Below are 10891 nucleotides of genomic sequence, written 5' to 3'. Positions count from 1 at the left end.
AGTCAAAGTGGAGTCTAATCGGGTGCAACACTATGACGAGGAGAACAACGAATAGAGACTAATGGAGCTGAATTTGGTCAACGAAGCACGGGACAAGGCTACCGTTCGGCTGATGGCATACCGACAACGGATGAAACAGAACTACAACCGGAGGGTTATCCTGCAGTCCTTTCAGGTTGGAGATCTAGTGTGGAAGAAGATAAATCCAGTCAGCGATGTCACCAAACTTGAAGCTCCATGGGTGGGATCCTATAAGGCCGTGTAGAAACTCCGCTCAGGAGCATATTATTTAGAAGACAAAGACGGAAGACGGCTCAAGCAATCATGGAGTGCGAATCACCTCCAACCCTATAGGGCCAGGTAAGAGGTGTGAATGATTATATTTAGCTATATGTGCGTGCATATCTTCTTAATGCAGGACAAAAATGAATAAAATTGCAAGCATTCCACACTGATAAGTTGAGCGACGATTATAAACTCCTATCTTCACCAATGGTCAAGCGACGACCTTAAACCCATATCTTCACCAATGGTCGAGCGGCGACCTTAAACCCATGTCTTCACCAGCGGTCGAGCAGCGACCTTAAACCCATATCTTCACCAGCGGTCGAGCGGCGACTTCAAACTCATGTCTTCACCAGCGGTTGAGCGGCAACTTTAAACCCATGTCTTCGTCAATGGTCGAGCGACGACCTTAAACCCATGTCTTCACCAACGGTCGAGAGGTGACCTTAAACTCATGTCTTCACCAATGGTCGAGAGGTGACCTTAAACCTATGTCTTCAGTCGCGGTCAAGAGACAACCTTAAACCCACGTTTGCGCCATGAAAATGGTCGAGCGTCGACCTTAAAATTGGAAAAGATTAATCGGCTAAGAAAATAGATCGGAAAAACACGAGGCCACACTTGGTTTGCACGACATCTGATCTAAATACAAGTCGAAAATGTTGAACGACTAGAAAGAAAAATAATGGTTTGCTAGACGGACTATCATTCATTGATACTTCAAAAAATACAGAAGAAAAACTCACACAAGCAAGTTCACTCAAGATAATCTAAAACATCATCAAGCAGCGACTCAATCAGCTTTTTCCGGCTAATGATCTTGTTTGTCAAAGCGGTGGGGAGGTAGTCACCTTCCTTCAGTTGATTGAGAGTCCCGTCGATAGCAAGGTCGAATAGACGGAGTGCCCGATCGGCGACCTTGTCATTAAAAGCGTCCAAGTGGATGTAAGCTTGCTTCATGAGGTCGAACCTGCTCAACTCGGCTCCATAGTAAGTCTCTAAGGTCGCTCGGGAAGTTTTCAGCTCATCCTTCAACTTGGCCAGCTCTTCATCTTTTTCAGTAAGCTAGGTCTTCACTGCGGTTTGGTTGGCCGATCGTCCATCCTGCTCGACCTTCAATGTGGCCTCCACCTCGTTTAGGTGTTGGGCCAACACCCAGGACTCTTTATTTTTTTTTCTCCAAGTCCTCGATAGCCCAGATCTTTCTGGTGTTGGCTAAATTGAGCTTGGACTCGAAGGAACTGACCTGTTTGACAAGCTGAGCCAATTGATCAGCCTGCTCGGCGCCTTTGCTCTTCTTCGCATCCAGCTGCTTGGATCTCTTATTCAGATCGGCTCTTAGTTAAGCCATCTCAGCACTCATCTGCTCCAGCTATGCCTGGGAAGCATATGATTGACCGCTCAGGGCTCGCAGCTGCTTGACTTCCTGCTCCAAAAATGCGAGCCTTTGGCACATGGCCAGGCTCTCTACCCAATACTACGAGGAAATGAGAAATTTTTAGGACCGAGCGGCGATAAAAGGTAACTTGTAAAATACTTATCTCAGTGGAAATTTGGGTATGACTATCGGCAAGTGCCCCTGGAGGCATGACCACCACACGGGCTCGGGCGTCGGCCCATATCTGTGCTAGCGGTCCCTGGATTATTATTTAGTGCTCTGAGGCTCGGGATTCAGCACTGTCATAGTCGCGCCACTCGTCCGTGGGCATATGAATGACCGTCGTTATATGGCGCTGGCCACTTGGGGTAGACGGGGCTGAGGTTGCTCTGTCAGCCGACCTAGATGTTGGCGTCGGACGGATGCTGGACTTCCGAATCTTCGGCGGTGGAGGTGGTATGAAAGCAACCGGTGATGCACAGATTGTCCCTTGTGGCTGTCCAGACAAAGACGGCGCCCGATCGGATGAAAGCGAAGTATGTGGGACGACCGTCGCTGGCTCGGGCGCTAGGGTGGAGGTCTCACCCCTCTCTGATGAGAGACGTGGACTGGTCTTGGTTGGAGTTTGAGTCGCGGAGGCAATAGATCTGGCGGCAATCTCCACGCGATGCCTCTTTCGGCTTACCGCTGGATCCCTGGAAGAAGCTGATTCCGAGGCCTCGGCGACTGGAATAACTAGAAGACGCTCAGGAAGGGGATTCACTGTGACATTCGCTTCACCACCAACTATATGGATGGCTACTCCGTCGCTCCCTTGGGCTGGGGCTCCTATGCTCTCTCCGAGCGGATCCTCATGAGAGCCGACCGGTTGCAAACCGCGACTCTCCAACTCGGCCATGACCACAGCATTGATCTCTGCATCTGCGAGTTTGGATTTTCTGCCTAGGCGCGCACGCAACATGACTTAAGCTGCAAAAGAAAAGGAGAAATCAGTTAGATTAAAAAAATTAGACTAACAAGGAGCATACCTAAGCTGAACGGAAGCCTTGTGTGGATCGGACTCAAGCCAAATACGTAGAGAATGCCCTCCAATAGTAGCTTATGGATATAATATTTCTGACCAGCCAAGCTGGAAGCCGCCTAAAGGTAGTCTGATCGGCCCTTGTACCTGCCGAGCAACGGTGGATTCGCAACCTCTATCTTCCAGCCGGTCGGAAAATCGGGTTGATCGGGGAATTTGATAAAAAAAAAATAGTATTCCTTCCAATGTTTATTGGATGACGACATCTTATTGAAAAAGACCAAACCCACTTGGGCTTGAAATAGGAAAGCCCTTAACTCAGACAGTTTTGGATAATAGAAGTAGTGGAAGAGCCGGGTGGACAGAGGAATGCCGTGCAAACGAAAAAGGACTACAACGCCGTACAGCAGCAAAAAAGAGTTGGGCACAAGCTGATGGAGAAAAATACGAAAGTATTTGCAAACTGCAGAGAAGAATGGGTGGACAAGGAACCGCAGACCGATAGTAAATTTGTCCCTAAAAAAAGCATACAAAACCTGGAGGCGGCTCGTTCGGGCGGTCAAAAGCTGAGGGAAGATCGATTTGATAATCAGAGGGAATTTCAAAGGCAACTCTCAGATTCTCTGTATCACCTCCATCGAACCTGAACTCAATGGACGTATACCAAAGCTCAAGGACGGAGACAGGAGGTTGAGAGGAGTTTGCCATCGGAAATAAAAGTCGACGGGAAACAACAAAGAAATTTGACTAAAAAGGAGGGAGGGCGCTAAGGACAATGAACATATTTGATTGAGAGGAGATGATGGCTTACTAGGGAGATTGTTGAGATTGCCGGGAAAGGTGAAGAATGTAGTGTCGCTGAGATGCTCACCGATGAAGACGAAGACGCAAAGTGAGGAAGACAGTGAAGCACATGAGGTTTACAAACCTCGCGACCGATCGACCTTAGTTGTCCGATCCAAGGTTATGAAAACCTAGAAACAGATCCAACCGTTGATTTTGAAAAGGCGCACGTCTCGTCATAAGCGGATGTTTGCCTATCACATCGAGCGTGCGACGACAGTAAGGGACACGCGTCTTGTAGTCACCGGATAGTATTTAATGAACTTAATTAAAAGGGTATGGTCGCGTGCTCAGACATAATTAGTAGGGATTTGCATGGTCTTCAAGAAATTTGGATGATGTCAGTCGCAATCGGACTTGCCTTAGGAAACACATAACGAAAGATAATTTGCCAAGTGTTGCTGCTCATCTTCCCGATCGGCGAAAGGAACGAACCACAGGACTGAACCCAGCAACAGCAAAATGCAGCTGAGCGGCGTTGGCTTGTGGGCCAACCAGTGATTACAGATCAAGCATAGTCCGATCGAACACTATAGTATTTGGGTCGAATGGGCTTCAGAGTCGCCAACGACACATCTTGTTCAGTCAGTTGGACTTACAGCCTCCTTCAACTAGACTTGAAGGGGAGGTTTGTAATGCAACAATAAGGAATAGCCTACCTAGCATGAGTCAATTGCTACTGTATAGGTCAAAGTCAAGGTGGTCAACACCAGAGCTTAAGCAAGGCTCGGCTACACCTGAGCAGGAAGCGGTTTATCGGTCTATCGGAGGGATCCTTGTCTAATTAGTCATCTGAATAAACAAGTATAGTTCACCCGGTCGATAGGAGAACAAGCTAAGCGGGTCGAGAGCCTAAGCCGAACGGGCCACCCGTCTGGCTCGAAGAATGGCGTTGACATTATACACATAATGAATTGATAAAATGATAAAAGAGGAAAAGATGGATAAATAAAGGAAAGAGAGAAAACCAAATAGAACACTCCATATATCATTAAATGAGAAGAAGACAAGATAAAGATATCCTCTATCGGTAATCAATATCATTAAACAGGGGAAGATGGAGAGTTATTAGAATATGTATAAAAAGGGCATGCTAGGTATGAAGAAAGGTAAGAAAAATCTTTATCCATAGTACTCTCACATTTTTTTCCTCTCTTACTTCTAACTTGATCATTGAAGGGTTAACGTCAGGAACCTCTTCACTGGTTTGGTTTTGTTTTGCAAATAGACGCATAATTTAAGCGTCGAAAGACCAACGCCAAAGACCCTTTTCTTAATTTAATTTAATTTTATAGATAGATATGAGGTTTTCATTTAGTCAGTAGAACTATTATCTCCCTAATTTTTCAGTTTCATGCCTTTGGACAGGGTCAGAAGAGGAACGTTTTTGAAAATTCAATCTTTCTACACTCTATTATTTCAGTTTTTCATCCGACTAAACATGATCTAAGAAGAGTAAGAAAAGGAGGGAAAAAAAGCAAGAAGATATATACTTTCGAATTTTCATCAGATCATCGATCTGTTGAGGATGCATCTAGATCTGATGTAATCCAACTGCAGTATCATGCAAATATAAGAACACGACAATCTTTCCTGTGTCACCACAAGGTTGGCTCTGCAAACAACTGCGGTCAGTGATGGTGCCCGACAGTCAACTCTGCTCCTACCAATAATCTGTTGATGTATCAATGTCTAATCAACTTTCTGTTTTATATATATATAATTTAGCATCTACAATTTAGATTTAGATTTAAGATTTAAAATTTAAAATTTAAAATTTAAGATTTAAGATTTAAGATTTAAGATTTGAATTATACTATTAAAATTAAAAAAATTAAACAAAATTACATATGATATTCACAAGATGAATATCATGAGATAAATAGAGTTTTAAGACTATATATATAAAAAGTTTTGTTGTCCTGTATTGTATTCGTTATGCCGCATACCTTGTGTACATTTATAATGTTTTTTATTTTAATTTTTTTTATACTTAATTCTGTAACATAATCCCTAAATTCTAAAAACAAAATCCTAAATACAATACCCGTAAACTAAAAAAAAAAAACTTTTGTTACGATGTGTGCAATGGCGAAGCCAGAAAATGTACAGCCCCCGGGCTGATCGGAAAAATCAATCTCCGAATTACTTTTTCACTTTTTTACTCGGGCTATCTTCAGTACTTTTCTCAAATATTTATATATATATATATATATATATATATATATATATATATATATATATATATATATATATATATATGAAAATGCTTTGCTATGGATTTGATGCAGTGCAACCCTACGAACTTAGGGCGCTAGATTAAATCTAGGCGCCCTGGGTTAAATCCAAGATGTCAATTTAGGAATCAAGATTCAAACAGATTATTTTTTTTTAACTTTTTAGAGTATATATATATTTCAAAATTTTAGGATTTAAGAGTTAGATTATAATGGGTATGAGTTAATAAGATTTTTCCTCTTAACAATTTTAGATGCTCACAAGATACATTATATGGATTCAGAATTTAAAATTTTAGAATTTAAGAATTGGATTATAATGAGTTTAAGCTAATAAAATTTTTTCTTAGGGTTCAAACTTTCTTATTGGATTATAATGTTTAAGATTAAAAATTTCATATGCTTACAAGGTATAGTGTTTACTGGAAATGTAAGGTATAGTGTTTACTGGAAATGTTAAATAAAGAAAAAAATATATATTTGATGCTCAACATTATAAGGTAAATCGATGATTCTTCTCACATTGCAGAAAGAACAAAGCTGGGATCTGCTCAATCTTGTGCACGTAATGTTCCTGGTGATTAATTGAATGAGATCAATTAGTGTCAGGAAACAGAGCATTCGGTTCCCTCAAGACACGGGGCCGCCAATGACCATGTGCACCATCTCTATCAAGTCCTTCATGATTAATTAAAAGAATACTCACTTTTATTATTAGGGTTTCAGATGCTTTTAATTTTCTAAAATGCTTATTGGCAGGTAACATCAAGTTGGTTGACAATTGATTTGGAGCAGCGTCGTTGATCCCCACTAACTTGCCGAATAACTCAACGATCGATCGTTCTCCATTAAATTTTAGTTGATCATAACTTTTGATTCAGATTGAATGATGTGAATTTTAACCAATAACGATCTACATTGGTAGATAAATCCATTAAAGAAGACAGAAGAACATTGCATAAGAGAGGCACAGCAATCCTCTCATTTAATCATCATCTCGCATTAGACCTCTCACAAAAGCTCAATGCGGATAGCAGATTAACGTAACAGCGGTGGAGTAGGTGCATGTGATTCAGTCATGTTCAAAGTCTCAGCAAGCGTAAAATTCGACGAGCTCGTCGAAGGACTCCGGCGAAGGGTCGCCGTTCTCGAGCATCCAAAGGAGGTGTTCGAACAGCACCACCTCGCAGCCCACGACGACGGCGCTGGGGTCGTCGTCCGCTGAGCGCTGGTCGATCAGGACTTGGAAGAGAGGGTGGTCGACGAGACGGGAGCTGATGAGGTACCGCCGGCGGGACTTGCCGACGTAGACGGGGTGGAGACCGGCAGGGGCTTCGTCGTCGTCGGCAGCGGCAGCGAGGCGGTTGCGGGAGTTCCACCGCTTGAGCACGGACCTGAGCCGCTGGAACTTGCCGGCCATGAATTTGCTGGCTTCGAGTACAAATGGAAAGAAGTGAGGAAGAAGGAATAGGAGAAGAACTTTTATACAAAGAGATGGGAGGTCGAAGCCTAATTAGAGTTCAATTAATTAATCAATTAACGACGAGTAATTGGTGCTCCACCTTAACGAGAGAAAGTTTAATCATGATGAGTTTTGTTTGTTTCCGAGCATCAATTAACAATATGGCAAATTCTTTCTCCATTCAATCAACTCATGAGCCACTGTTTGGAATTGCATGCATACTTTAATTGGATGAGAATTATTTAAACGATGTGAAAATGATAGGCATGTGGTGGAATTTGTGTAGGTCCTTGTTCAACGTTTGTTGGGAGTTGTTTTTTTCTTTCTCTTTCCTGTTATTTTATGATCGATTTATAAAACTAGGAAGATCATAGCTTAACTAGAGAATTGAATATGCATAGAGAACTGCTGTGAAAGAAAGAAATGACAATTGTCGAAAAGACTATCCGTACGTACTATGGTTTTTTGAAAAGGAGTAAAAAAGAAGAAGATTTCTTGGAAGGTAGAAAGTAATTATTCCGGGGAGTTTATTTTTTCATGGATCGGAAGATGATTAGAAAAGTGTTGTCGTTGTAGCAATTTGCTCTTCGACGATGCCTACTATCTGAGTTCCATGATTGCTATACTTTACCATATCCATCCTCACTTCTCGGCCGAGGGCTATGTCACCTTTTGCAAGTCCACTTCAAGTGTGTTTTTTCGTTGATGTAAAGTGATGCCATGACAGAAATCTCTTGGTCACTATAAGAAAAGGAGTCAATTGATGGAATATTCGGTCGTTAATCGATCGCTATTTAAGAATAATGACCGATTATTTCTGTCACCATAAAATTAGTCGCTAATATAATTTAGTGATGAAATTTTAGTTCGGTTGTTAATTAAAGATGAAATTAAATTGTCCGTCACTCAATTTAGTGACGGATGTTAACATTCCGTCCCTAATATTTATGACGGAATATTTAATTCTGTCACTAACTAGAGATGAAATTAAGTTGGCTGTCGCTAAATTTAGTGACGGATATTAACATTCCATCCCTAATATTTGCGATGAAATATTTAATTCCGTCGCTAAACTTAATGTCATACAATTTAATTATGTTGCTATTTAACGATGGAACTAAAGTTTCGCCCCTATATTCATACTGTTGGTCAGTCCTAGTAAAACGTACCGGTTCCACTGTATAAAATTTTTTTGTACAAATATCAAACCTTTCCTTAAATAACCTATTGTGTTCTTTAGAAGTTAAATTAAGAATCACAGATGGAACTTAACATCATTGATTCCAAATTTAACTTATCTGTTCTTAATGATTTAGATTTGAATCGCAAGCGAAACTTAACACTATTGATTCAAATCCACCAATGTTATTAATTTATTAAATATCAATTTTTAAAATTGGCTTCCAGGACTGCATGGTGAAGCACATGACCTTCTTGGATATGGGAGCAACCACCATCGCCTAGACAAAGCCTTTTAAGGAAAGCTACTATTTAATTTTCTTAAATAACTCTAGGTTAACCAAAAAGAACAATCGAATCACAAATTCGAAAAACTAGATCTAATGCCTCTTGTGTTTGGAATTCTTACAAAAAGAAATAATTAACATGATGCGGAAAACAATTGCTAATTATACCTTCTCTTTGTATGCTAATGACTGTTATTCCCGGGTAGCTTCTGGAGTATGCAAACTGATCGTCGAGCTAGTGTTCGACACTATCTCCGTAAACAATATTGCTCCGCTACGGTGCTTAACGGATTGTTGCAATTCGTTCCCAAGATACAACGACGACGAACGTCTCGGAATCGTAGCACTCCGACTCCCGAGACCAGCGAACCTTCTATTAGACTTCTTGGACTCTTGAATGCACAAGATGAGATGAATGCTTGAGGAAGAGAAGAGAGGATTGAGTGATTATTCCATCATCTGGAGGGTTCTATTTATACTGAAAGAAGAGGTTGAGTGTCCTTTGGGTGAGTGGATGTGTTCTTTGGGCTGGATCGATCTAGATCATCCATTCTGAAGGGTTGTAACCCTTCTCCAAGCCCACTTCAATTTCATCCATCAGATCTGAGGAGTTGTGACCCTCAGATCCCGCCTATTGTCATTGGCCATCGGATCTGGATCCATTGATTCGATGCTTCAGATCAAGTCTCATCCCAAGCCGTCAGATCGTTACTCTTTGCGATCCAACGCTCTAGATCGCATCACAAGCGATCCATCATACCTCTTTGATCAACGGTAGCCATCCATTCCCTAAGTCAAAAGGACAGGTGCTCCCTTAGCCCAGGGCGAGCAGGTGCTCGCACCTGTGAGCCCGCCACCCGCCACGTGCGCACGTGCGTAATGGGCGCTTTGTAGGCGCACTTTGCACTTACGCATCGTCGCGAGGAGCATTGAGGAGCTTAAATTTATGCTCCAGGTGACATTGCAGTGCCTACGTGGCACTCGGGTGACATGTCAGGCTCGTACCTGACGTGGCAGCACCTATGCGGCATCCTCGTGGGCAAAGGGAGATGACTGGACAGTTGACTTAGGGAATGGATGGCTACCGTTGATCGCACGATCAAGGTGATCATCGCAGTGATGCGATCTAGAGCGTTGGATCGCAAAGAGTAACGATCCGACGACTCTGGACGAGATCTGGAAAGATATCAATCATTGATCCAACGGATGAGATCCGAGGCTCATACCTCTCAAATCTGATGGACTAGATCAAGTGCAATCTGAATGGATGCACTCCTCTGGATTAAACGATCCAGATGAATCCTCACCCAAAGGGCACCTCACCTCTTCACTTGGTATAAGAAGAACCCCCCAGATGTTGGAAAAACTCACTCATTCAATCAACCCATCCAAGCATCTAAGAGTAGCTTCATTCCTTCTGCATTCAGAGTCCAAAAAGCCTATGAGAAGGTTCACCGGTCTCGAAGTTTGTAGTGCTGCTACTCCGAGACAACGTCGTTGTATCTTGGGAACGAATTGCAACAATCCGTTAAGCACCGTAGCGGAGCAATATCGTTTACGGAGATAGTGTCGAACACTAGCTCGACGATCAGTTTGCATACTCCAGAAGTTACCCGGGAATAACAGTCGTAAACGATATTTCGTGCAAACTAATATGGCTACCAACGACATTCCGACCGTCGTTCCGACCGCCATTCCGACAACCATTCCGCACGGAGAAAAGCCGGAGAAATTCACCGGAACCGACTTCAAAAGATGGCAGCAGAAGATGCTGTTTTATCTAACAACGCTAAACCTTGTACGGTTTTTGCACGAAGACACGCCAGCCGCTACGGAAGGTAGTAAGGCTGCTAGCGATGCATGGTCTCACGGAGATTTTCTGTGCCGCAATTATATACTCAATGCCTTGGACAACACGTTATATAACGTATATTGTTTTCTGGAGACGGCGAAATCTTTGTGGGAATCCCTTGAGAAGAAATACAAGACCAAAAATGCTGGATTGAAGAAATTCATCGTCGGTCGGTTTCTGGATTTCAAGATGGTGGACTCAAAAAGCGTCTCATCTCAAGTCCAAGATATGCAATTAATACTGCATGATCTGGACGCCGAAGGCATGAAGCTGAACGAGACATTCGCAGTTGCTGCGGTAATTGAGAAGCTCCCTCCGTCATGAAAGGATTTCAAGAATTACCTAAA

The 10891-nt window shown here is 42.5% G+C and overlaps 1 protein-coding gene across 1 annotated transcript; it reads right to left on the bottom strand.

Moving 5' to 3' along the window:
- Positions 1–6651: 6651 nt before the first annotated feature.
- LOC121989894 (auxin-responsive protein SAUR76-like) lies at positions 6652–7272 on the bottom strand. Its single transcript, XM_042544195.1, has one exon. It carries the CDS (start codon positions 7182–7184, stop codon positions 6855–6857), a length of 330 nt encoding a protein of 109 aa, XP_042400129.1. The 5' UTR covers positions 7185–7272; the 3' UTR covers positions 6652–6854.
- Positions 7273–10891: the final 3619 nt, after the last annotated feature.

The sequence above is a fragment of the Zingiber officinale genome, chromosome 6B (genome assembly GCF_018446385.1).
Source record: "Zingiber officinale cultivar Zhangliang chromosome 6B, Zo_v1.1, whole genome shotgun sequence".
Taxonomy (NCBI): Eukaryota; Viridiplantae; Streptophyta; class Magnoliopsida; order Zingiberales; family Zingiberaceae; genus Zingiber; species Zingiber officinale.
The sequence above is the reverse complement of the archived record's forward strand: the minus strand, read 5'-3'. Positions and strand labels throughout refer to the sequence as shown.